The sequence below is a fragment of the Osmia lignaria genome, chromosome 14 (assembly GCF_051020975.1).
Source record: "Osmia lignaria lignaria isolate PbOS001 chromosome 14, iyOsmLign1, whole genome shotgun sequence".
In the NCBI taxonomy this organism is placed as follows: domain Eukaryota; kingdom Metazoa; phylum Arthropoda; class Insecta; order Hymenoptera; family Megachilidae; genus Osmia; species Osmia lignaria.
This window is the reverse complement of record NC_135045.1, coordinates 3,126,485-3,153,929: the sequence shown is the minus strand read 5'-3', so window position 1 is coordinate 3,153,929 and position 27,445 is coordinate 3,126,485. Positions and strand designations below refer to the sequence as shown.

Genomic DNA, 27,445 nt, shown 5'->3' with positions numbered 1-27,445 from the left:
ACTTTTGTATATAGATTTCTATGTAATATAAGACCAATATATAACTCATGAAGATAAATTATAGTTTTCAACATGTATATTTTTACAATCACAATGATATAAATTCCTGTATCATGGAACAAAATTATCTACTAATTCCAGACGATGACGCAGCATGATGTAATGATTCAACAAATAGTTAAACAATGCTCAATATAATAAGAGTATTAAATCATTTTTATACTGTATGCACGTTCTAGTTAATATTAATAAATTTTAACAGTTTATTATTACGTTGTCATATAGTAAAATTAGCTTCTTTTATGTAATTTAATTTTGCACAGTGATGTATCATTGTTCACAGTATAATTTATAAAAAAATAAAATGGAACGTATAAATATTATAGGATGGAAACGTTATGTACTGGTACAACCACCTTTAATGATGATGATATTTGCTCAAGCAATAACAAGTAACTATAAATTATATAATATGCTTAATATGTTATTGTAAAAGATAATGTTATAAAAGTAATAAAATTATTATAAAAAGATTTAGTTGTAAAATGAATTATAAAACTCGGCGATTGTCTATATATGTACTTAATATGTCAATTATTAGCCATGTGAAGTTTATATTTTGAATTTGAATTTTAGGTAACATTTTAACAGATTTAATAGTATATCGTACCTGTAGTATAACATTAGACATAAATAAAACAGAATGTTTACTATTACATAAAAATAGCAGCTGCACAGAAGCATTGAAAATAGATGCCCAAGTTCAGCCTAAAGCAAGCTTAATTTTGATGAGTAAATCATTTATTGAAAGTATTATACCTGCTTTACTATCTTTGTTTTTGGGACCATGGAGTGATCTGTATGGAAGGAAACTTATTATATTATCAGGATACGCTGGTTAGTATTATACTATATTTAAAAAAAAAATTAAAAAAAAAATATCACTTACTCAAGCGATGATTTATGTCACAGGTAAATCACTGACGTATTTCATTCTATCTATTATGACCATTTATGATATCAGTCCATGGTTTTTATTAATTGCATATATTCCATATGCATTTTCTGGAGGATTTTGTATAATTTTATTGGGTACTATTTGTTATATTTGTGACATATCAAATGAACAGGAAAGAGGCTGGCAATTAGCTTGGATGGAGGCTTTAATATCTATTGGTGTTGTAACTGGTATATTAGCTGGTCCTGTTATTTTTCAAGCATATGGGTATGTAACTGTGTTTGGTAGTGCTGCTGTATGTTGTGTGTTAGCAGGATTGCACATTTACTTTTTAGTACCCGAGACCATATACAACAGAAATTCAGTATGTATTAAAAAACATACTTTTACTAATATCTTTGCTAGTTCATTTTAAGATTATTCCAGTAAGGTAAATGCAATTTTTTAATGTTTATAGATAACTCTTGGAACAATGTTTGATATACATCTAGTCAAAAGACTTATTAACACATGTATTCAAAAAAGAGAAGGATTCAATAGACATATAGTTTGGTGCTGTATAACTTCCATTATTTTAATGGTTGTAGTCTTAGAAGGAGAAATGACTATTGGCTTTTTATTTGCAAGTGCTAGACTTGGTTGGGATGTAAATACATATTCTATTTATGTAGCTACTAATATAATACTGAAAATTCTTGGAATTCTAATTGGTGTAAAAATTTTGGTAATATACGGAGGTACAGATCATTTTTACAAATGTTACGTTCATCTAAAATATTTAACAGGAAAATATTTAATAGTAGAATATTTCATAGGACTTTCTGAAGAAGTAACAGCTATATTATCATTGTTTTCTTCCTTAAGCAGTTCCATAATACAAAGTTTCACATTAAAATCTTGGCATATGTATTTATCTGCAGTTGTAGGAATATTTAGTGGTGTTGCCAGTCCTATGATTCGTACTACATTGTCTAAGTCAGTGCCTCCAGAGGATAATGGTACAAATCATTCAAAATAATAATTAATTTAAATACCTGCTCAATATATCATTTCATAATAATACTAAATTTTTACAGGTAAGGTGTTTTCTATGACAGTATCTATTGAAACATTGATTCCATTTTTAGCATCTTCTTTATACAGCATAATTTATTCATATTTTATGCCACCTATGTACCCAGTACCTGTATGGTTTGTATCTATAGGTATTTTTATCATTGTAATATTTCTGTTGATAAACATAAAAATTCAAAGTACAAGACAAAGTAACTCTGTAAGATATGTGCCACTGCCACAAGATAGCGAAATATTGACATAATTTTACATCAATACTGCGATGCTGTAAAATACTGTGATTATAAAAAAAGATATAATGAATGTACATACATTTTGTAACTTTTTAAATGCAAAAATATAAAATTAAATTAAATTTAAATCGGTTCCTTTATTAAAACATACACTGATATATATTTTTGAGTAATGATAACTGGAATGTGAATAATTTACATAAATAAATTTTCAAATATTTTACAACTCATCATAATAATCAACATGATCACCAGATTTATATTTACGGTTTTCAAGGACTTTCAAAAGGCGATTAACGGTTTGTTCACAAGTTAAAACAGCTCTCTTTACTAACAGATCATTGAAACTAGACTGAACTTCTTTATCACTTGTCTCTTTACAAACCTGGTAATACATATCTGTTTCAACTGGCCCTGGTGAATAATTCAATACATTTACTTCTGGATTTTCTAATGCAAACACCTATGTAACAAATAAATAATTAAATATAAAGTAACATAAAGTATTAACAAACAATTAACATTAATGTAAAATTACTTTAAAAAACATTTCACGTGCTGCCTTTCCGCTAGAGTAGTAACCAAATGATTTTCTTGGTTGCAAACCAAGCAATGAAGTAATATTTATAACAGTTTTCTTGGCACTTGGAGTTTCATTAAATATTTTCATAATGACTCCATTTAATATGGCAGGACCAAAAACGTTTAAATCATAATAATTGCGCCAATTATTTATATCAGTCATTTCATTTGTTTTCTTAGTAATATCTCCCATGGTACCAACATTATGTACTATAACTACTCGATCAAATTGTGCTGCAGGCTTATTCTTTAAAGTCTGTATTATGACATCTAAAAAAAAAATATATATATACTAAGTTTGGTGGTCTTAAAGAAAAAAAAGTGTGATATTCTTTACAAACACATATATTTACCATGTAATTCATGCTCTGTTGCCTTGCCTAAATCAATACTAACAGTGTCTACAGATATATTGGAAGGAATATTTTTAGCAGTTTCTTTTAAGGCATTTAAGTTTGTTGCTAATAACATAACATGTGAGTCTTCTTCTAAGATTGAACTAAATGATACTGCAATTTGTTTTCCAATTCCACGACTTGCACCAGTTATTAACAGAAATACCTTTCCTGATAAGTCTTGAATAGGCATCTTTATTTTGATAAATTAATCCTTTTGTTTTTCCAAACAAAAACTTTCAGCTTGTTTATCTATTAATATATCTGCTGTAATATTATCTTCTTGCTCAGATTCTGTTACTTTCTGAAGTACATCTGCTTTTAAAAGGTGAATTAATTCACTAACTGTTACTGCCTGAAATTTTTAATATGATAATATAATTATGATTGAGTTATTTGTTAGTAAAAATACTTTAATATCCATATTTACTTCTAAATGTGGTGCTATATGTCTTATAAAAGGATTTGAAACTAGTTCTGTGTCCTTTTCACTCTCAAGTTTACATTCATTAGTTATTAAACGTGCGATGGTATCTTCTCTGATCCCCGATAAGGATGTTACAAGATCTTTTTTTGATGTACCTTTTTTAAGACTTCTAAGTCTGGAATCTAACAGATAATTTCATAAATAGACAGAATAATCTTAAGAATACATTACATATTTAACATTTTATAAATAATAGAATAGAATAGAATTACATAACATTTTTAGCTCAGTTGTAAATGTCAACATATGGACAGAGTTTATATTTCATTTAAAAAAAAATTAAAGAAAAAATCACTTACAAAGTTTTTCCAAATATTCCTCTGAATCCGCAAGTTTCGTATGTTTTGATTCTACGAAAGAATCCTCAAAATAGTTTTTACTATTATCGGCGTCGATTTCTGATGTGTCCGTTCCACACCATGGATCAGGAATGTCTGTCTTCATGATTTACGTAAGCACAATTTTTCTATCGCGTAGTATTTTTCCTTCCAGGTATGTTTCTTTTTTCTTGAATTTATGTATATGGTTGCTAAATTTTAATGGATATATGCTTTAATCAGATTTATTGGTTAACCAAGTACAATTTTCGGTTGGTCTTGCTGGTGGTTAAATACATGTATTTACATATATATATACATATGTTATCAGTGCTGTGTATATATATGTATATTATGAGCTATTTTTATTCATTAAAGATGTTGAAATAAAACTATTCCAAACTATTAAAAATATAAAAAGTTTCTGACGAATAATTTATTATTAGTATATAAATATACAATTAAGGAGTAATCGATACAAAATCAATTTGTCTAAAAAACATAGACTGATATAGAGAAAATGTTTACAAAAATATTGTTGACTTTATTACACAGCATAAGCAATTATTAATACTATTCATTGCAACATTAAGATATTTTCTCAGTCTAAAATATGTGTATAAATATACATAACACATACATTGTGTTTATTTTGAATACTATATCTATTTTTTTAATAGTAATGACCAATTAATGATTTTATGTACAAAATTGAATTAATGTATCAGAAATAACAATATTGTCTACATTAATGTAGTATTAAATATCTTCGTCCTTTTTTCCTTCATAATAAATATTATAATACAAACTGTTCAGTACAACTATATTTGAAAAACATCATGAAACGATCGGTTTTAAATGTCGTATAGTTAGATATAAGCAAAGCGAATGAAATAGTAACCACAAACTGTTTAATGTATTTTAATGTAAATAACATTTCTTATTAGCCTGCCCTTTAAACATTGTATTGAAACAGAGATATCAGATGTAAATATATGTACTAGTTTTTCATTTAAAATACATATATACTCAATTATAGTAATTAATATCAAAGATCAAGGAACATTGATTTCATTAATAACAATGTGCTGGTACTGAAACATAAGAAATTAAAAAACAATTTCATACAGTTTACAAAATATATAAACATATAATTTATGTTATAATTTGGCATTTGTGATTGTGTTAAATAGAAGCAAATTTAAGACATAGGAACAGTCTTATCCTTTTTTATGTACAAAAACAATTACAGAACCTGACAAAATGTAAATTTTATAATCACAGCACTTACTAATGTTTTCAACAGTTTTCTTTCAATATTCTGTAAAAAGATTTTGACTATTACTATTTATAATAATTGTACTGTATATGCAGAATAGTGCTAAAGTTTACTTGTAATATATTGCTCATGCACATATTATATGTATCATATAAAAATGTATTATTAAATAATTAATTTGATTTATATGCACAATAACAATACAGTGTTGTAGTTTCAATGTGATGTGTATGTTTTAAAATATTTTTATGCATTCATGATGTCGATAAAATTTATAACTCTTTGCACTCTGCTTTTTTTCTTTTTAAATAAAAGAATAGTATCTATATTTTATTTTGTAATAATATAAGATATCTATTAATGTATTACATATTGAATAATACAAAACATGTATTTTGCTGTAATAAATTATTATAAATAAGAGTGTAAAGAGTAAACACTTGATGTATTAGAATTTCTATCTTGCATAAACTTTGCAGCATGGAGAAATGTTGAGTTAAATATGATTTATGATGTAATAATAACTATCACGCGACAATGATATAGTTTTAAATCCTAGAATTGATGATCCTATAGATAAAGAAAAAATCACAACCGGCAAGTAGCCAATTACATACTAGTAACAAAAATATAATTAATGATATAATAAATTATGCCATACCTTGGCTTCAGGAATTTTACGAACGGCATACGACCTAGTTATCAGAATTTAAAACCTTCTGTATCTGTACAATTTTTCTTTTGATTAGAGAAATCAAATGATAAAAGATTTATAAAAATTAAGAAACTCTGATAACAAAGTAGTTGCACTTGATCACAGAGGATATTTTAGAGAGTTTAATAATCAACATTTATGCACCGCTTGAAGGTCTTTCCCAACAACACAACCATCTGCGCCATAATGATAAAGGTTTCCTACGCCTATATAATAAACTAGCACCACCCCTTCTGGTATTAAGAGCACTAACTATTGCTTGATCAAATGCTTCTTTAAGATCATGTTGAGTTAATGCAGATGTTTCCACATAACTTACAGCTCCTACCCTTTGAGCCAATTGATGTCCTTGTGTTGTTGTAATTGGTGTTTGACCATATCTTGCTAATTGTAACATAAGATGTACATCCGACCTTAAGTCACTCTTTGTACCTACCTGAAATTATTACTGTTATTACCATTTATGTTATATACAGTATGTTGATATTTTAACTTTATTTAAATTTTATCATTATTGTTAATAACATATATAGTTTTATTACCATAATGATTGGTGCATTTGGGCAATATTTTTTAACTTCATTTACCCAATGAGAAGTTACACTATGATAAGAGGAAGGACATACAACACTGAAGCAGACTAAGAACACATCTGTTTCTGGATAACACAATGACCTTAAAGGATCAAAGTCATCTTGCCCTGCTGTGTCGCATAGTTGAATATTTACTGGTTGACCATCAACATTAACTACCACTGTAAAAAATGAACATTATGTAGAATCTGTTGTATGTTTATAAACTATTATATCAAAAGAGACAATAAATACTTAAGAATTCAACTTCAACAATTTAAAAAAAATTCTTTTGTTTGTGCACCCTTTTTGATAACAAAGACATCATTATGATATGATGAACTTTATGTTTTAGAATGTTTTAAATAAATAGAAACAAAGTTGTCTGAGTATAAAAAAAAATGTTGTTTATCTATATTTTACTACAAAATAATTTACTACAAAGTATTCAAGTACAATCAATGATAAGAAAATTTCAATTCCACAATTAAATGCCACTGATAAATTATTGTGGAGAAAACTCACCAGAAGATTACTTATCACTACCTGAAACTGAACTTACCAACTGTCATTAAATTTTCAACTAACCATTATAATTATCAAAAGCAGTAGGCACGTATTCTCCTGGGAAACCGTTCGTGGAATAAGAAACTACAAGGCTGGTTTTTCCAACGGCACCATCGCCTACTAGAACAACTTTGATTCTTCTGTCGAGTGGGCTACCGTTGTGTTCAGTACCACCACCGTTTGAATTTTGATTCTGTTGTGAACACGTCGTTCGTTTCGTTTGCATCTGCATTGTTTGTCCATTCTTCAGAAGGGGTTTAGTCCAGTTTGTGTGCGACGACGGTGGCATTATTTTCTTCTTTCCTTTATCACATCTATAAGCTTTCATGCGTATACTTCAGAGATTATTTTACATATAACCTCTACCTGATCAAGGAAAGCAGCGCAATAATTGCATCGATCACAGCACATTTTTTTTTCGAATCGTCATCTTTCTTTTCTCCTATTGACACTTGTGGCTGGCAAGAATACGGATCGAGTGTTGGATACCGATGGCTTCAATACGCCCTATCAGATACTGTGCGCATCACTCGAAAACAATGGGGAACATACACCGTCGTCCAGAAAAGATAAAAAAAAAAGATACCGATCCACCTGCCGCGACGCGGAGCCACCTGTTATTATGCGTTTCTTGCGGCGGTCGCACAACCGGTGGCACAGGTATCTCGCGATTGTAGAAAATCGGTTTTACCTTGATCTTTTCTCTTTGTTTTAAGCAAACCTTATACTTGATATATTATAAAATGTATAAATGTATCACTGAAATGTATAATAAAAAGTATTCATTAATTAATATATTAAAATTGATTGTATATAATAAATAGTAATAAAATGTTATTGACATTTTATGTATAACATTCACCTGTAATTTATTACAAATTATAATGATTATATGTATTTATATTTTCATTAAAGGCGATTGAAATCTCTTATTTATATAAATTAGAAAATGAAAATAGAAATTTTACATACATGGCTAAATGCTTTTTTTGTTCTTTGGGAGGAAGGGGGCTCTAAAACTCTCCTTTATCATTTTCATGTCACATTCTGCTATACCAATTGCGATTGATATTGTATCCCAGCGCTAATGGTAGCAGGAATTAAAATTAAACCATGAGGATTTGAGCAGTGTCGGTATTATAAATTCTGAGATCCGAACTCACATAAGGTGGTAGATCTACAGTGCTTATATTCTTTATGCTTATAGTAGGTCGGTAAGAATGTGTTACATGTCTCGATACCGTGTATTGAAATCTATTAATTTTTTGTAAATCAGAATTAATGCATCAAATAAATTATGTCATATTTTAGAATGATTTGAAGGATGCGTTATTCACTTTCTTCATATTTATATTTTTGTAGGAATTTGTGTATAATTCAAACTAACCTAAAAATACGAAAAGATACAAGAATATTTTCCGCCAATTTTTTAAATCAGTGTTCATTTTAAAATGACAGTTTACAAAATTTCCAGATTAATTCAACATCTTAGGTTTGTGACTCTATAAATAATGAAATTGAAGTGTTACATATTTATAATTATTAACACACTTTGGAAGGAATTCTTACAGATGAATCCATACATATATATTTATATACCAAAAGATTTTTCAGAGTTCCAATAAAACAAGGATTTTCAAAGACATATGTTACTGATGTAAATACGAAACAACAAAAGATCAGTCCTTGGTATTCATTTATAAAACAACGGAAATGGGGCATTCCTATTGGAGTTGGAATATCATTATTAACAGTATTCCAATATAGCTATTTAAGAAAATATCCATACACACCTAGGGACAGCAATGTGTACGAGCCAATTAATATTTTTGTGGTATAGTGTTTTAATGTTATAGTAATGTAATTATTTCATCTTAACTGAAACAATTTTATAAAGGGTACTATACATTTGGAAAAACTTTACAGGTGAAATGTTATTATTTTCTACCATTTCGAACACTCAGCAAGATATGGGGTTGGATAGCTAATTTAGAATTACCAACCAGTTTAAGACCAATTTTATATGGATTTTATGCAAAAACTTTTAATGCTAATTTAGAAGAAGTTGATTTAGATTTATCTGAATTTCCAAGTTTATCTGATTTTTTTGTTAGGCCACTTAAATATGATGCAAGACCTATTGATCATAATGCACGCATAGTATGTATATTACTTGTACATAAGTAAATAATTAATGTAAACAAGTTGAAATTTACATACTTTGGTTACAGGTTTCACCTGCTGATGGAAAAGTAGTACATTTTGGACCAGTAACTTCGTGTTGTGTGCAACAAATAAAAGGTGTTACTTATAATCTCAGACATTTTTTAGGAGACATAAATATATTTGGTTCTGATGAATTATCAAAGTTTACAAAACAAGATGATGCTGCCTATTTAAAGGCTCTTTTAAAGAATCCAATGAATCAGCTTTATCAATTAATAGTTTATCTTGCTCCAGGAGATTATCACAGATTTCATAGTCCAACTGATTGGGACATAGAATTTCGTAGACATTTTCAAGGTAACACAGTCTTTTGCTATTGAATTTTAATTTAAATAAATCATAGTCAGTAAAATTAATTGATTTATTTTAGGAAAGTTGATTAGCGTCAATCCAAAGATAGTCCGATATTTTCCAAATTTATTTTCGTTAAACGAACGTGTAACATATATTGGTAAATGGACTGGTGGTTTTATGGCTTATACAGCAGTTGGAGCTACAAATGTAGGTTCTATAAGAGTTTACTGTGATAAGGAACTACGTACAAATGTTATTAAATGGCCTGAAGCAAAATATTGGAAGGATGCTCACTTAGGTTGTATACACTTAAAGAAAGGAGAATTATTTGGTGAATTTAGAATGGGATCTACAATTGTATTGCTGTTTGAAGCTCCAAAAGATTTCAAATTTTGTATACAAGAAGGGCAGACAATAAAAATGGGTCAAGCTTTCGCTACCTGTACTGTTGAAACTGAGGAAAAACTGTATAAACAGTCGCTATGACAATTAATATCGCGCATTTCACTAGACTGGACATATGTATGGAGAATAGATAGATGAAGTTTAGGAAATTCAGTGATCTCATGATACAAGACTTGCTTTAGATAGTATTACGATTGTTTTAAGAGTTTTACAATGGAAACGACTATAAAGAAAAATAAAATGAATGTTACAAACAAACTTTTCAAAAATTTAATTTTTTGAAACTTTTACAAATTTTATAAATAAAAAAAAAAAGTAATAAATAATTATTAATACTTGTTACTTAATAAATCTGAAATTATTTTTATCAGGTTTATATGAATTATAGGGATAATTCATTGTACTTACAATGTCCTAATGTGTTGCAACTAATTTCCTATTATTAGTTCAATTAAGATAATGGTTACATTGTAACGAATGTTACATGAAACGATTGAAGTTACTATTTATAATGAATGTACCACTGATACGATTCTTTGCGAATTTGAAAATATAACTTTGTGATACAATAAAGAATATATGTATACACCCCTCAATTTTCAAAACCTTGTGAAAGTAATTTTATATACAGATGTTATCAATTAATGATATAATAAAAATTTCAGCAATGATGAATGTTTTATCAAATCCTTACATCACTCATTCCCTTAAAAAAGAAAAAAAGATTCTATACTCTGAAATCTTTTCAACTATAAATTTATTTTTGTTTTCAAAAATTAAGTCGTCTATTAAATTTTTCTAGAGCAAATGCATTTTCAAAGGTATAGAGTAGAATTGAAGCTGATTAAAAACAATTTTCTGGTGATCGCGTAACGGAGTTGGACTCGACGGGGGGTTGACTAGCAAAACAGAAGTTAAAACCGCTGTTGCGTGCTAGAATCGCGTTCTATCCACGACGGCGTGGTTCAGTAAGCGTCGCGACGCTGGAGGTGCACGTTGCAACGCGCGCTCCTCCGCTCATTCTACCGAAGTGTTTTTTTTATTTTATTTAAAAAAAACGTGTCTATAAATTCATGAATCGTGGATGTGCGATTAAGATCCGCATGTTTACGTTAAATCCGCGTGGTCTTTGAAAAAGATCGCGTTATTTCTTTTATCATCCCTCCAACGTATAATTATGGGGCTAAATGGGTGCTGATGGACATTTTCGGGTGACCTTGTCCTTGAAAAAGGCACCGGCCGCCGGTCCAGTTTACTGTAAAATGGAAACATCGGCACGGTTTCGACAACTGAAGACTGTTAAGCTCAGCTGCGAGGCTACCTATCGGCTGGACATCAGTTTCAAACCGCCACAACTGTTGGAGTGGGTACAGTGAATGCGATGATTGATGATATTTTAGTCATTCGTTTAGAAAAACATTATTCCTCTAGCACTCGTTTATCACTCAATGTTTCGTTCTCGTTATTGTAATCGGGATGAAGTGTTAGTTTCATTAGGCAGACTTTATATATATATATATTTTTTTTTTCTTTCTTTGAATATTAACACGTTTGTTATTAGCTCTCGATTGGAAATATCAAGCATTTCACTCGAAGAGTTAAATCATCGTACGTTTAATAATCCATATGTCGTATTGCGTATGTGTATTTTCACTGCGGCATGCCTACTGCCTCCTTTTTGCGGTCTTGTTCTACTGGTCTGACCACATACGTTACCGCGCTACTCGGCTTACCGCATACGGTCCTGTTCTACTTGTATCACTACACGCGGTCCTACTCTACTCGTCTGACTGCATGCGGTTTTTGCTTCACTTGTCTGATCAGACAATCTATTGCGCCATAACACCGCAATGAAATTAGACATGTATTTGAAACAAAAATATTAAAATTTCAATAATTAAGGATACGAATAATTCAATATCGAATTTATTATTTTATAACGTGTTAATGTAGTGAAAACGAGCACAGGGAACACATTATAATGATCAAGGGCACGATTAGTCAATCTTTTTAATTGTTACCTTATATTATTAGCATAATAGCAATTTTATTCAAATTTATATTACTTGATTATATTAAATTTCTGTTAGTCACGCATTAAGGGAGTAAGTTCAAATAAAATATACCATTTTTAAATATGGAAAAATCTATTTCTGACGCATCTTGAAAAGTATGAATCATAGCTTGAAACCGGTACGATGATGTGTGTTACGTGCTGCGATACCTGGGGCCATCGTTATACCTGGTTATCGTGCACGAATTCTTACGAATGCTCGCGTTGTCGTTGTGCATGCGCCCAAGTTGCTTCTAAATATGCAAATATCAACGTAAACGATCACGCGTTCATCGTACACGTACACAAGTTTCTCCCTTTTAAACGGTGTAACACGCTTTTCTACTTTCATTCTAATGCACGAGAGCATGAGAAATGTTTTTTAGACAAACTGTGCGCCACCGCTGTCTATAGCCGCGTTTAATATTTTACCTTCCATTATGGAATATGAAGGTAGATTAACGACAAACGTTAAGTGGAATAAGAAATGCAGCGTTTTAAAAGAATGATATCGCGGTGTTATGTCGTAGGAGTAGTTTTCTTTCATTTTTCGTTCAAGGTTGAACATCATTGTCATTACTAAAACAACTTTATATTCATTTTTAATATTCCTTGCCCTACCTGTGGTATATTAAAACGTAATACTTTTCTAACAATGGGATTTGTCTGAAGAATAGCATAGTAGACTTGTTTAAGAAAAAAGGCGTTATAGTGGGTCGGGAACTCGGAGAAGGGGTGACCCACGGCGAGGGCCAGGGGCCCCTGAACTCGGTAACCCGCGGTGCTTCCGTGCAAGACGGGCAACCTGTGGAAAGGGGCCCGCGGCGAGGGCCAGGGGCTCCTGAACCCGGCAACCCGCGGTGCTTCCGTGCAAGACGTGGCAATCCGTGGAAAGGGGCCCGCGACGAGGGCCAGAAACCCCTGAACCCGGCAACCCGCGACGCCTCCGTGGAGGTCGGGTAACTCGGGAAAGGGGTGGCTTACGACGAGGGTCAGGAATCCCTAAACCCGCGATACCTGGGGAGAAGGGTTATTACTATTTTCTCTGGGGGGCCTACTATGCCCAAAAGCTTAAAATTTGAAAATTAATAATTATTCATATCCTTAGTTACTAATTTCACTATAGTGGCCAGGAAAAGTTACAAGATTAAAAAGTTTGAAGTTTTCATGGCGTACTACGATTTATTACCTTCCTCTCTAATTTGTACAACGATTTTTAATATCGTACATACAACAGATTTTCCGAATTAATGCTCGAACGAGAAGGTAATTTTTCGCTCGAGTCTCTGGAGAGATCGTTCATTCTTCTCTAAGGGTAATCCTAATATAGGAGTAAGAAGTATAAAGTACCATCTTCCTGACCTTATAAAGCATTATGTATTTTATGAACGATCTTAAGCCAAGAGAACAAGTAAAACGACACTAGAGCTGATCAATTTTCCATAAATTATTAAGTATCATCTCCTAGCGAACGGACTAAAAATTCTTAAACGATGATCCTTCGAGCGGATAAAAGCGAAGATTGACGATAAACCAGAATTGCTGGATATCATTCGAGGATGTCATTGTAAAAGAATAGTAATAGCTTTTGGCTGGTTATAATACAGGAAATAACTGCTGCGATGACAAATGTGTGAACGTTAAAATATTCTTTTAGTCTTTGTTCGATCAATTGATTCGACAAATTTTAACCCAAAAATTTCACAATATCGTTTATGCAAGAATCCTTCAATTTTCAATATTACTTCGACTTTCCTCAGAAATTGCCTCTCTTGATAAAAGGTTGCTCTTAAGGAAAGAGTCGCGAATATTTGATGAAACTTGCTCCAGGAGGTAAGGAAACTTCAAGTACCGTGTCTATAAAAAATTCACGCAGTCCTGGGGTTGAGAATACGTCGAAAACAAACAGATTAGTTTCGCCAACAGCAGACTGTTCGCTCGAGAAATCCGTCTTAATTAAAGGATGTTTACAAGATAAACGAGAATAATTGAAATAAGGAAATTGGGTGCAATCGGGGTTACCGTGTCGGCAATAACCAACTAAGAATTTACAATACGTCTCGATGGGTAGATGTAATGGAAGTGTGCCAGGAAAGGTGAGAGCAGACCAGGTGCTGCCACGTACGTGTAATCGGGTATCACCTTGAACTGTAAAACTTACGAATCGATTACGATTTTCGTTAGTTTCATCCTCGAAACAACGAATCCTTTTTGACTGGTGTCAAAATTTCAGACAGACAGAACGAGGATATTTATTAACACTTTGAGTGACGCATGAATTTACCCGAGAACTTCTCATCCATTTAGATTTATTTGATATAAGATAATTAATTGAAAGGATTTTCTACGAGTACAATGTGTTACTGGTATGAACACCTTGATTGATGGCGATCAGATAGACCACAATAATAATTTATTTAATTCTAAATATTACTTTCCATTGTATCAAACCCTCCCATGATTTGGGTCCTCCAAATATTTGACAATGTTTCTCAAATTAAACTTGAATTTATAGCTACTAATAGAAATCGATCAATGTCGACGTTTTACGGTTGGTTAGGTCATAAATAATTAGGATGGGAGCTCGAGGTATTGTATTTTCGTTTGGAGAAGACATGATGGTATAATAGAAACGTCCGAAGACGAACGTAATCGTACACTGCTCGAAATATCGACTAGAATTCTACCGTGGGCTTCTACGAGCAGGCAAGAAAATCAGGTGCTGTTCTTAGCACGAATACCGACTAAAATTACTTGCCACGTCGGCAATTACGTTATGCTGATCGTTGTTGACGTTGGCGAATAAACACAGCCTCGTCGGGGTAATATTAAATAATTGAACGTTCCCAAAGCAAATCACTTTCTCAATTGTTTCGCTATTCATTCGTTCCAAGAACATTACCTATCATCATTGAAAACGAATAGATATTATATTTGCAATTCAATCAATTGCAGATATCAATAACAATGTAACAATAACAAAGATAATGAATATGGAAATTTCAAGATATAAAAAATACGTTCTTTTGTAAACTTTCCAGAAAGATAATCTTCTTTGGTGATTGCAAATTTTGACCGTGATTTTCAAAAATAATAAAAAAATATCATAGTGATACTTTATTCAAAGTACAACATGTTAATACAGTGAAACACCCTCTGGAAGAAAGTTTTAAACGAGTACAGTTCGGTTCCGCAAATTATTCTACAAATTGCCTGGCGATCAATGCGAAATTGGTTTCCCTTTCTCGTCATCCCTTGCACGCAAGTACATATTTATAAAAATACTTTATTCCGCAATATATTTCATATTCTGTCCCCTCAAGCAGATTTTCACGAATTATCTACCTTTAGAATAATAAAATGGTCTCCGATGGCGGACCATGGAGAGAGACCCGATTTTAATATGATTTCACTTTAAATTATTTTTCAGTAGACAGATTAATTAACAAGAATTCTAAATATTCAATTACTTTGCTTAAAAAGCTGCATTTTATTATTCATCTTATTTAAAAATATGTTAAAATATGTAGGAACAATTGAATAGAATGTACAACCGCTCTTCAACGTCCAATATTATCGATAGATAACGTTCGACGTTTTCAAGTTTATCTCACGTTCGAAGCTTGAAAACTTTAATTTCCATGCGCACGTGGTACTTACTTATCGAAGTTTTTACTTTTGCCAAAGTTGATCAGATTTTCGATGGCGGTGAATGTTCGTGACTCGCGTCAATAAACATCCGAAGCAGCCGCAGCAACCGCTGTGAAAGCACTGGTTGCGCGATGTAAAAGAGGGTACACCTCGAAAAAGCTTATTTACAAAACTCTCGGCACGTTATCGGCACAGGCGTCTGTTCGACTCGATTTCTCAACAACTGCAAAGCCACTTACGAAATCGGATCAATTTAAATTTTCTCGCTCAAAGGAAAAGCAGCGTTTCTTCTCAAAATCAACTTTCCACTGTTCTTTATACTTTTCTACGCTTTTCTAGGACTATTACAGCCTATTTTTTTAATATTCAAATTTTTCAGGCTAATCGCCGCTAATTTCAAAAACCGATTTTCACAAGCACTTTGTAAAAATATTTCAAATTTTCCAGGTATCGATATTTCGATGGCTAAAAGATTAATTAAATGTTCCAAATAAAAATAGCACGCAGAGGTATTGTTCAAGGATGGAATTTATTTAGACTTGTTAAATAAACGATGTATTCTTTTATAAATTTTAAAAACCCCATCGATATAAAATTTTATATTTAAATCAGTAATTACCGAAGCGCCAATTAATTCTATTGAAGTAGTTGAGGCATCGAATACCTTGTCAAGGTAACCAGTAATTCCAGCCTGTGCAATTATTTTTAATTGTTCGAAAATCCGTATAATCGAGAGTGATGTATTTCCTAGCCTGTTGTAATACGTTTCTGACACTTTCTAGTCAATTCTAGCGATATCGAACGAAAAAGCACATGTGTACTTACATGATACACACGAGAAGGAGAAACATTGAAAAAAAAGAGACGGATGAACGTATTCAAAACGAGCTCTTTTATTTTTCCAAACGAACTGTTCCCCTTCTGGTGAATGAAAGTCGCAAGAAACAAGATACGCAAACTTTTCCCAAGTGAAACGCTAAATTGAAGTTTTCAAAGAAGATAACGAGGCACCATAGTATTCTAGTATCCTAGTAGCTCAGCATTCCAGGATTCTATGGTTTCGAAATGAACCCTTTAAACATGGGTCAATAAAGAGAGTTCGAAGACCGGTAGATGGGACAGTTTAATAGAAACACCGTTAACAAATGAATGCAAGCAGGGAATCGTGTATTTATGAGGTTGATGCATAAAAAAGATCTACTTGCAAAGTGGTGTAAGGACAGCGGAACAGTCAAGTAACGGGGTCATGGAATAAAAAAGATATTCCACTTTCAAAAGTATTATAGACCTGTGGATCTAGAACAACGACGTAGGTACTTACTTTTACGAGGTCTATAACAACTAATCGACCCAACAACCAATTGATGCAAAAAATGAGGAAAAATGTTACGTTACGTTTAACTGTCGAGTATCTGTATACATCAGAGGAAATAAAAATATTTTTTTAATGGTACCAAAAGGTTTCGTTCCGATTGGTCCATCCATCTCGGAGTAATCGGTGAACATACACAGAAAAAACAAAAATATATTGATCGAATTGAGTAACCTCCTCCTTTTCGAAGTCTGTTAAAACAGAAGAATACGGGACTGGAGAACATTAGAATTATGGGAATAAGTTTAGGGTGAATCTATCTTCCCTTTGTAAAATTTCAACCTGATCGAAAAAGCGTGCCAGCATGCAGGTATTATTATCAAAGAATGCTCCATTTCGTCGAGACAGACGTCAGCAGTTTTCGAGTCTTTGTTAGAAAAGCGCATCCCTGTAAAGTGTGATTGTCGGCTTAACAAGGGGTTCGATTTACCCTGCGTTACTTGGGTTACATCGAAAACCTTGCCGGTTCATTTTACCAACAAAAGGAAGGGGGGGAAAAAAAACACTAGGTTTGTCCGTCAAATGTTCCTTCTTCCGCGTCTAAAGTCTCTAAACGAAACTGTTCCCCAACATTTTTCGAAGGTCTGCCTTTGATCTGGCGCGTTTCAATGCCCACCGTCTCGTCTCCTTTATTCCACGAGAAGAAGAACAAAAAAAAAGGAGAGCGAAACGGGCTGAAACTACAAGATCGCGAATGGCTTTTTGTTTCCCCGGACAGATTGCTTTTTAAGAGAGTAACGAGACTATTCTCCTCCGTCTGTTATTCTCTTTAGAAAATTCTGTTTAGTAGCACGAATTTACGTGGTTCGTTGAACTTTGGAATTTTTTAAGTTTTGAGTTTAGAAATTGGGAATCTAGAACAACTGGAATACTGAAATTTATTCTCTTTAGAAAATTCTGTTTATTAACACGAATTTACGTGGTTCGTTGAAATTTGGAATTTTTCAAGTTTCGAGTTTAGAAATTAGGAATCTAGAACAAATGGAATACCGAAACTTGAAAATCTGAGAAGCTTAGAATTCGAGAATGGCAAGGGGATCGATCGAAATTGCGGGGAGGGTGAGGGTGGGTCTACACTCTCGACTGATCTCAGCTACTAAAATCATCTCTCCAGTTCGTTGGTGATAAAAGTAGACAATTTAAGACTATGCAAACGAATCAGCGCGCGTCGATCAATCGTAATCGCGAAATCATTTCAACGGAATAGCTGACGCTGATAGGAATAACCGAGGAGAGGTTCGAGGAGGAATTGCGAATAATATCGGAAGGTGCATACCCCGGATCGATACGTTGAAAAATCCTAGCTCATAAGTACATATATTGCAACATCGTATCCCGGCTATACTTTCTCTTAAGAAAGTACAGAGATTAATCTCTCTCGAGTTTTCTCAGGGCAAAACAGCGTCGGAACGTGTCGAAGGTTCTTCGATTAAAGCGAAAGAGATCGATCGAACTGAGTTATTAAAGATTTCCTGAATTTATTTACGAAATATGTGACTCGATAAGCCGTAAAGAGAGTACACGAATTAAGGTGAATTGCCAGGAACTTGGACGTTTGAAAAGAATATAAGGGTAAAGATAAGTGTAATTGATTGGGTAGAAAGGGTTAAAATTGTGCTGTTTCGTTAGGTACGTGCAGAATGTGTATTAAGAAATAAAGAGGGACGATATTTCTGGTTGATTTCCAACGAGCAACCACTTGACGATCGACTTGGCCGATTCGAAAGCACATCGAGTGCACTTATTATTTGCTAACTAATTCAGAGTTTCGCGTGCAAGCAAAATTTCCGCGATGAAATCGAACAGATTCTACTACTGTTCCTCGGTTTCTAACGTTGCCGTGTGTTTCATCCTCCACACGGTCTTTGCCCGAGACCAAATATAAGAAGTTTATTTCAAAATTAACTTGTTTGCAAACCCATTCGTTCATTTAAGATACAGCTTTCTCTACTGCTCCAAATTCAATGATTGCCCTAAATGTATAAGTAATTGAATCGTATTGCTTTTATAATTCCTCTATCTGCATGATGGAATTGGAAAAGTTATCCTAGCAATTTCATTTTCCAAGTAATACCGAGCGATGCACTAAAGTTATGTCTTTAGTCGTTAACTGACGATGAGTCATGTTTTAATTAGAAAAGAAGTAGTTTCTCCTGACAAACGTGATAATACGCGATTAAGGATGAACTAATTCATTCTCTGTAACAGTATAAGACTTCTAGTAAATGTGTTATTAAATCATTATTTCCTAAGGGTGTTCGGGTACCTCTATTAAATACAAAGTCGAAGAATAATGTTTAAAAAGTGCGATGTAAAAGATAAACATATCAGATCCTTTTCTTTCTAAAGTATCGTACCACAGACCGCAATCTGAACAATTTAAACTCTGGGTAACGACGTAAAAATCTACAATGCCTTGTTATAATTTAGCTAATAATTATACGTGCCTACTGCGTCACGAGAAGTTATTTCAAACACGTGAATGATGCTCGACATTGATACGCGTATAAGGTTCATTGGCATGTATTTACTACGCTCTTGCGTTAAACTACTAAAAATAGTTATGCGGAATGCATTAACATTTAACGGTCATTATCTTGAATTTATCTATATACAGAGCACCGTTGTTACTAGGAACGGTATGAATTAAAACGTTGGTAAAAATAAATCCACGAACGCGAGTCCTTTTTAATATTCGAAGGTAAAGTATGTTCAAGGAACGTAGTTTCTCTTTACTGTGTGTTACATGGAAATTGCGTTTATAAAGAAGCGTACTTTTCAAAATTACGTCTGAAAGAATGCTTTCTAGGAAAATTCTATTTTCCTTTCCCTTTGTATTACAATCCTTCATATTTTATTACTTAAGGAATAAAATGTATTCTAAGTGATGAATTTAAATAATAAGATTTAAATAAATTTCTAATTTTCAAATACAATAACGATAAAAATAGTAACAAAAGAAAATCCAGTGACAAAGAGGAAAATTTAAAAGTCTATGAAAGGGTTAATCGAATCGCTCTTTAGTTTCAATTGTAGCCGGGCATCGAAGCAAGTCTGATTCGATCGTAAATCGATAGCAGGGCTGGTGTCATCTGTAGTCGATGTTACAGAATCGAGCTTCAAATTCATTTGCATCTTTGGTAGGCCAATGTTCGAGATTCTGAACCTCGTTTCCGGCCCCTATTGTGCACCGCCTGGCACGTATTGGAGAACCGCAATCATTTACAAAATAGTCACGATATTAGGATGCATTGCAAATTGTCAAATTTCAATTTTAACTCCTTCATATTTCATAATGATCGCCATTGTATAAAAAAACAGGGTGACCTTATTTCAATTCGTAAATAATAGGTTTTAAAATAGTCAATTTCACTAGTTAATCCGCCATTTTGAATCGTAACTGTTTGGCGCCATTTTACAAGATTCAACGTCAAAGCGATGCAAAGACGCCAAGTCTAATAAGATTGTTATTGTCGTGTTTCACAGCACCATAACTAAATATAAGAAATATAATTGTGTAAAAACTCACATGAAAGATGATCGTTGAATTTGCAGGTCCCTCAGCATAGGAGGCAAACAAGTGGAGGCGGAAGAGCGAGCAAGGGATGGAACAGCATGTGCTTACAGTGCTTATCACAGCACGAAGGGTATACCGGCAAGTGCCAGAGGTCATCGTGAAGAATTGCCGATCACTATGCGTGTCCTGGGTTCCGGTTTCTTGACAACTTGTCTGCAAATCAAATATTACCGCCAAGATGATCAAAGCCATTGCGAATGGGGCGCCAGACTCCATTGTATCGAGTTAGATTGTTCGAGCGTAGAAGGCAGATTAGTTACCGTTGATCGTGAAACGTACAGGAAACTCGGTATAGAATCCTAGCAGTCGGTAGGTGTTAACGTCATGAAAGCCATCACGTAACTAAACCGGCAAATATTCTTGTCCTTCCCTGTGTATGGCGATATGTTACGACGATCGTGATTGGCTGACAGAGAGAACCGATCAGTGTTACCGATTGGCATTGAAATCGCTCGTCGGCCAATAAGAAGGGAGCGCCACTTATGGCGCGCTTTTGGCTGAAATTCGTATATCGAAATAATTACAAGTATAGCGTGCTACATTTTTCAAGGATACACTTTAAAACACGTAAAATTTCTTCACACGACAAATAGCGTAAATGTTTTCAACAACTTACGTGACATTGAAAAGCAAGATGAAAATATCGATCGTTTTTACACGTAACAAAATATCGGATAAGAAGCAAATTATACAAGAATATTATAGCGATATGTTTTGATCCCTTAACGATTATATAGATGTATAATTATCAAACGGTGGACCCGTTTTATAAACGCAATTAAAATGCAATTTCATCCTCCTATTTTTCTATATTGTGAAATATGTATATACATACATATATCAACAGTGTATTGTTATAAATTAATATAGAATATAGATTTGTTGTAATGAATATACTGTGTATTGTTTAAACGATACTTTAGAACATCATGCTGCTAAAAATCTCGTTTATCAACAAAACTATGTTCGTTAAGGAATCAACTAAGAAAATATTTATTCAATACTTAATAGATAAAAATATATCAATATTTTAAATGATATAAAGTTGAAATATTACACGATAGCTTACCACCTGCTGTGTTTAAATAAATTTAAAACTGACATACATAAAATTTCTTGAAACGAGATATAGTTACATATATCTAATGTTGTCATAACACATTTCATGCATTAGAAATAAAGCATTCTGTAATTATTGACCAATGGCAAAACTGTACGAACTAAAAAATAAATAACAGAACAACATTCGAATATAAATGTTAATTTGAAAGTATAATATTGTACAAAAAAGAAAATTACCATATGTTAGCATTACTGTCAATTTTTTTGTAAAAAAGTCAGTTCTAGATTTGTAAGAATAGCAAGCTCTTTTTCTTTTTCTACTTATAATTTATCACAATGGTTTTGTGCACTTTAATGGGCTTGAACACGAAACTTACATCAAATAGCACGTGAAAGTTATTATCGTGCCATACGAAGCACGTTAAACTATTAATGATACTGATGTAGTAATTACTGCCATATTTTATGGCATATTTATATAAGAAAAATAATTCAACACATGTTATTTAATTACGTTGATAAATTACTATCCCTATAAACAGTAAGAATATAAAACACATTACTTTACTTAACAAAATTTAATACAAACTTCTCTTGCAAATTTATACTTATAAACTATACACATGTATAATACATATTATGAAACATCAACCAATTGCAAAATTTTTATTATTGTATTCTCCTAATTATAGTACTAATTCATTGAAAACTTTGGCAATCAGTGAACAGGACCAAACAGTGCCTGTATGTTTTATGTAAACACAGATTGTTCCTATTCTTTATTCACACAATTAGTTGTCTGCCTAATAATATTAATACATGTACGTTTTACAACTGACTGAAATAAATTATTTAATCCCTAACTTATTTGATATCTTAAATAAACGTGTATCATACAAACTTTATAATTTAGGTGGTTCATAATGTAATAATATAGCAGCTAGACCCTTGTTAGGTATTTTTTCCAGTTGCGTTTTCATTCGTACTGCTAACTTGCTGGTCTGTTTCAAATACATTGCAGAATGATGTACAGCAATTGTATAAGGAATAGGACACCAGGCTTGTTTAACAATTCCTCTAACCAGTGCTGTTAAATAATTATCTATTAAAGACGTATCTTCCTCGAGAGGATATAGATATTCCTTAAGCGGTACAACTAATTTTTCTACAGGTAATCTAAGATATCGAAGCACACCTCCGTGTTCTGACCATAATAATTTTCTGTAATGAACATCGTGTCTCTGTGTAATTGGTACTAACAAAGCCATTGAAAAACCTTCATCACCGTATGAAGTTGAACAAAAATGTTCGCACATAGCTGTAAATAAATCAGTAAACGAATTAAGTCCTGGCAAGTCTATTGTGAAATTGAGTTTCTTATAATTATCTTTCAGCAAAGTTGAAACAGCCCTAGTAAGTAAAGTAGAAACGTCATTATTTAAGTATAAAGTATCACATAAATATACGAGTACCAGTCTGCTGAAGCGTAAACTTTGCGACAATTGTTCAACCAAATCAGGTAATACTAATTCTAAAGTTAATACGATTATGACAGTAGTTGTATCATCCTGGTTACATGTACCACTGTTTCTACATTTTGTATAAACATGAACTATGGGTAAGTAAAGCCAGTCCTTAGGCATTGATGCTTCATCCCATTCGCCGTGCCATGATACGTATTGTTCATATAAACAAGCTACATCACGCGATAAATTTAATTTCATATCTTCAATGTTTGAATTCAAATGTAACTTTTCTAATTCGTTTGTTACCATTCCTAAATTTAATTTCTCTTCAGCTAAAACAATTCTAAGAATACTTTTTGTATTAGATGAAAAATCAGTAGGTAAAGATGATACAAGTTTGATAGCAATTTTCCAAATGGTATGACTTATTTTACTGTCTACTCTAACCAGAGAAGCTGCATTCACTATACCAACCAAAAAAGATAATTCTGACCTTGTATACCACGATCTTTCTAAACTCCACTCTGTTGCTTCTAATCTCTTTAAATACTTATGAAGTTGTGGATGATTAAGAATTGCCTGAAGTTCTTCTAAGAAAGAATGATTAACAAATACATTTAGCACTATTGCTAGAAACGGGAAACAAGATTCCTGAGATACTGTAGGCTGTAATTTTCCACCGTGGGTCAAAACACCCAAATGAGGTAAAGAAGAAGGCTCACGTTCAGTAGCTAGAGAGCAATCGCTCAATAAATTTGAAGTCGAACTGAAAATAATGAAATTTAATTATATGACTGCTCTTTACCTTCAAAAAACTGTAAACCGAAACAACTTACCAAAGTTTAGAAAACACTTCTAACCGAGATACAATTAATGTGTTAATCGCTGGACTATCACCGACTGCCAGTAACGTTTCCGCAGTAAGTTTTGTAGTGCCCCACTATAAAATAGTAATTCTAATATATCTACGATACTTATATAATTAATAATACAATAAATTTATGTATAACGTACCGTGACATTTTTTAAGGATAACAATTGAGTGCTCCATTTAGATAATAAAACTGACATATTTGGTTTTAAAGGTGTCAAATAACTTGCAACAGCTATCAAAACTGCTGCATATTCACAAAACAACTCAGATGCATTTTTTATGTCATGATTACTTAGTAAAAGTTGTAACTGTGATACAAGAATTAATTGTGCCCCAGTTAAACTATCCACTGCTTCATCATAAAGTAGTAATGTTTTCCATAATCGCAGACTTTCAATGCTCAAATTAAAGCTTCCTTTTCTATAAGAAAAAATATTTAAAAAACGAAATAGAACATGTATTATATAAAATGAAATTATAAAACTCACCCTGCATCACAGCTAACATACGATATAATACGTTGTACAATTTTAAGACTATTTAATTTTTGAGCAACAGGCTTTCCTCCGTAGCAAAGTAAGATCCGATAAAATCTTACCGCAGCCACTACAGGAACTCCATAAACGTTATTTATGGTATCTAACATTGCTACAAGTATGAAACATATATTTTGTTATTAATATGTCTACTAGATCAAAATATAAAATATTTAGAAAGTATAAACCTAATTTGTCCGTAGATAATGGCATAAAATGTTCAGTTATTGTTTCCAATAAATGTGGAGTATTTGCAATATTTAATGTAGTAACAGTTGAGTGTCTTACAAGTCGAACTAATATTTCTAACGCACACGTTACACCGACAGGCGGTGGTCGCAATTCACTTAAGATGTATCTGCAACAAATTTTAATTGATATGTTAATAGGTTTTGAATAACTGATTTGTAACAACAAAATTATTAAAAGTACCTGATCCTTAGAAGTATATCAGTTCTCAACAAAGCAGCAACTGCATCCAACTGTGCTAGTTCGTGATCCTTTAAATTACTCGTATCAGTAACATCGGTTTCTGGTAATATTAAAATAGGTTCCTTATAGTACTGAAATTCATATAGTCTATCTAAGCAGATTTCATCTGCTTCACTGTATAAGAAAGCTCTGAGTGCTTGCAAAGTTGCTGTAACTATAGCTGTTGAAGTATCATCCAATGAAAATCTCAGTAGCAATAAAAGATTCTTTTGACTTAACGCAGTCAAAGGAGCTGGTTGTAATGCTTTATCGTACCATCCTTTACGACTTTTCTCTATAATATTTGCTAATGTTGTAAGAGCTGTACAACGTTGTTGCTGCGCGGACGATCGACTCAATTGTAATAATTCTTGTAAGGAATAACCCGGACGATCGGGCTCTTCTCCATGATGATGAAGACCTTTCTCAATTGACACACTTTCATCTTTATACGCTAACAATAACCCTACCAAGACATTATCATTATTAATATGTTAACTTTATAAGATTAAAATAGTTTAGAATAGGTTCATTTACCATTAAAATCAAAACGAGCATTGTACGGTTCATCTGGAGGAGGCTCATCTTTTTTTTCTGCAGGCACATCTTCCATCCATTTCAACTTCTCAGGCTCAAGAGAATCCATGTGTACCCAACCCTTTTCTTTAGCTTGTTCCATTAATTCAATAGGAGGTTTAGGTATACTTTGTTCAGGTTCATCCACTTGCATTGATGTAACATCTTCATTATCAGAAACTTCTGAAATTATCTTTTCTTCATTCATTGATGTTATATTATCATCTTTAACAAAGATACTTGTGTTTTCAAGTTTTTCTTGATTGATTTTCTGCTTCTTATTATTCCTATTTTTCAAAAATTGTATTAACTCTGGTTTAAGAGTCATTTTAAGTTTACTTTTCTCTTTTAATATTTCTTCTTGACTCATTTGATTCAACCGTTCTAAATTTTCTTTATGTATTTCAGATGCCCATGATCTATCTACAGTAACCCTGCTATCACTTGTACATGGAGATTCTGAGGATTTAAACTTTTCTACTTTATTTACAACAGGTTCTTTAGAAGAAACTTGTTGCCAAAACAAACTTTGATTGCCATTACTTGTCTGAAACATATTTATAATGATAATAAGTTACAGGTAAAACAGAAGTTATTCATTAACTTACAACTTGTTTCATAAAATAAAATAAGTACCATGTATGGAGAACTGAACACTTGAGGAAAACCTGAATCTAACTGAGAAAACTGTTGTTTGTTGTGCTCATAATTGCTTGTATCATATTTCTTTTCAATAATATTTCCTAATATTATATTACATGGTGACATTGGTATATTTTGAACATGTTCCTGTGGTCCACCTTTCTCTTTAATTATAGGATTTATAACATCACCACCAACTTGTGAAGTAGAGACTCTGTCTTGTGTTTTAAGTCTTTTTTGTTGAGAAAATTTTGACCTTACTTTAGCAGTACTATTTTGATTTTTAACTGTTTCAGTACTTGATGATTTTGATGATCCTCGCAAATTAATTACTTTCGCCGATGGTTGCTGTTTATTCTTCAAAAATTCTTCTTGCATACGAAACAACTCTTCTTCACTATCAGTTGGCTTAGGTCGTTTTAAAATCGGAGTATTATCCATAATTTCAAAATTTTTCAAATAAATATTTACTAAACGAATCGTTCAATAATTAAAATTTCTATACGTAATAGATTATTTTAGTTATTGGAAACTTGTAGGTTATATTTAGGTTATGTATACCTTCATTGTTACGTTACATCTATTGTTTATTGTCAGGGATGTGTATTATTAATATTTTGTTTCAAATATATTTAATTTCTTCTTTCCAACAAGATTATGATTTAACATTCTTTCCGAGAAATCTATTCAATTAAATAACTTGAACGTACGATTAGGTATGATCGAGTAAAACAAACAATTGTAATTGTATTTCTAGGTGGCGCTGATTATCAAAATTATTAAGGTAATTAACACGTGCAGAACGAACAATATTGGAATACGATAAATATTAATACATATTCTTCTTATTATTATTAATATTTCGATTAAAGTACAAAGTTTTTGAACACAAAAAATTCAAATTATTGTATGGAAATATTAAAATTGTGTTAAATTGCTTCTGTTTTAATGATATTAAATTTCAAAGAAACTTATGATTTTTTTTCACACTCGCTTGTAAATAGTATTATAATTTTGTGTTTAAAAAAATTCATTATATACTTTCTGTTATGTATTAACCC

At 32.2% G+C, this 27,445-nt stretch overlaps 7 protein-coding genes across 12 annotated transcripts; 3 read left to right on the top strand and 4 right to left on the bottom strand.

Annotated features, from left to right (window-relative positions):
- Positions 1–26: 26 nt before the first annotated feature.
- On the top strand, positions 27–2,276 carry LOC117607184 (putative peptidoglycan muropeptide transporter SLC46). Of its 4 annotated transcripts, none has more exons than XM_034330547.2 (7): positions 27–159; positions 387–452; positions 728–897; positions 973–1,322; positions 1,416–1,695; positions 1,774–1,956; positions 2,035–2,276. In XM_034330547.2, exons 1-7 carry the CDS (start codon positions 155–157, stop codon positions 2,274–2,276), a joined length of 1,296 nt encoding a protein of 431 aa, XP_034186438.1. In that variant the 5' UTR covers positions 27–154. The 4 variants fall into 4 exon arrangements, with proteins under 4 accessions (XP_034186438.1, XP_034186439.1, XP_034186437.1 ...); XM_034330548.2 differs by having other exon boundaries at positions 72–203; XM_034330546.2 differs by lacking the exon at positions 27–159 and having other exon boundaries at positions 238–452; positions 637–897.
- A 106-nt stretch (positions 2,277–2,382) lies between these two features.
- Sptr (Sepiapterin reductase) lies at positions 2,383–3,435 on the bottom strand. Its single transcript, XM_034330576.2, has 3 exons — positions 3,201–3,435; positions 2,804–3,117; positions 2,383–2,728 (listed from the first exon to the last, which is right to left on the bottom strand). The coding sequence occupies exons 1-3, from the start codon at positions 3,433–3,435 to the stop codon at positions 2,486–2,488; spliced, it is 792 nt and encodes a 263-aa protein (XP_034186467.1). The 3' UTR covers positions 2,383–2,485.
- A 15-nt stretch (positions 3,436–3,450) lies between these two features.
- On the bottom strand, positions 3,451–4,360 carry LOC117607196 (uncharacterized). Its single transcript, XM_034330579.2, has 3 exons — positions 4,029–4,360; positions 3,673–3,851; positions 3,451–3,597 (listed from the first exon to the last, which is right to left on the bottom strand). The coding sequence occupies exons 1-3, from the start codon at positions 4,171–4,173 to the stop codon at positions 3,451–3,453; spliced, it is 471 nt and encodes a 156-aa protein (XP_034186470.1). The 5' UTR covers positions 4,174–4,360.
- A 1,816-nt stretch (positions 4,361–6,176) lies between these two features.
- Positions 6,177–7,507, bottom strand: LOC117607193 (ras-related C3 botulinum toxin substrate 1). Its single transcript, XM_034330575.2, has 3 exons — positions 7,201–7,507; positions 6,583–6,794; positions 6,177–6,476 (listed from the first exon to the last, which is right to left on the bottom strand). Exons 1-3 carry the CDS (start codon positions 7,505–7,507, stop codon positions 6,177–6,179), a joined length of 819 nt encoding a protein of 272 aa, XP_034186466.1.
- An 863-nt stretch (positions 7,508–8,370) lies between these two features.
- On the top strand, positions 8,371–10,756 carry Pisd (phosphatidylserine decarboxylase). Of its 2 annotated transcripts, none has more exons than XM_034330550.2 (5): positions 8,371–8,671; positions 8,785–9,013; positions 9,106–9,339; positions 9,411–9,702; positions 9,776–10,756. In XM_034330550.2, the coding sequence occupies exons 1-5, from the start codon at positions 8,631–8,633 to the stop codon at positions 10,183–10,185; spliced, it is 1,206 nt and encodes a 401-aa protein (XP_034186441.1). In that variant the 5' UTR covers positions 8,371–8,630; the 3' UTR covers positions 10,186–10,756. The 2 variants fall into 2 exon arrangements, with proteins under 2 accessions (XP_034186441.1, XP_034186442.1); XM_034330551.2 differs by having other exon boundaries at positions 8,372–8,671; positions 8,794–9,013; positions 9,776–10,755.
- A 297-nt stretch (positions 10,757–11,053) lies between these two features.
- LOC117607195 (CB1 cannabinoid receptor-interacting protein 1) lies at positions 11,054–21,060 on the top strand. Its single transcript, XM_034330577.2, has 2 exons — positions 11,054–11,467; positions 20,736–21,060. The coding sequence occupies exons 1-2, from the start codon at positions 11,292–11,294 to the stop codon at positions 21,058–21,060; spliced, it is 501 nt and encodes a 166-aa protein (XP_034186468.1). The 5' UTR covers positions 11,054–11,291.
- Positions 21,061–22,721: 1,661 nt separating this feature from the next.
- Positions 22,722–27,164, bottom strand: LOC117607177 (RNA polymerase II-associated protein 1). Of its 2 annotated transcripts, XM_076692265.1 has the most exons (9): positions 26,946–27,164; positions 26,379–26,854; positions 25,704–26,289; positions 25,128–25,632; positions 24,884–25,053; positions 24,648–24,807; positions 24,300–24,579; positions 24,122–24,225; positions 22,722–24,051 (listed from the first exon to the last, which is right to left on the bottom strand). In XM_076692265.1, exons 2-9 carry the CDS (start codon positions 26,823–26,825, stop codon positions 22,722–22,724), a joined length of 3,582 nt encoding a protein of 1,193 aa, XP_076548380.1. In that variant the 5' UTR covers positions 26,826–26,854; positions 26,946–27,164. The 2 variants fall into 2 exon arrangements, with proteins under 2 accessions (XP_076548380.1, XP_034186424.2); XM_034330533.2 differs by having other exon boundaries at positions 26,379–27,164.
- Positions 27,165–27,445: the final 281 nt, after the last annotated feature.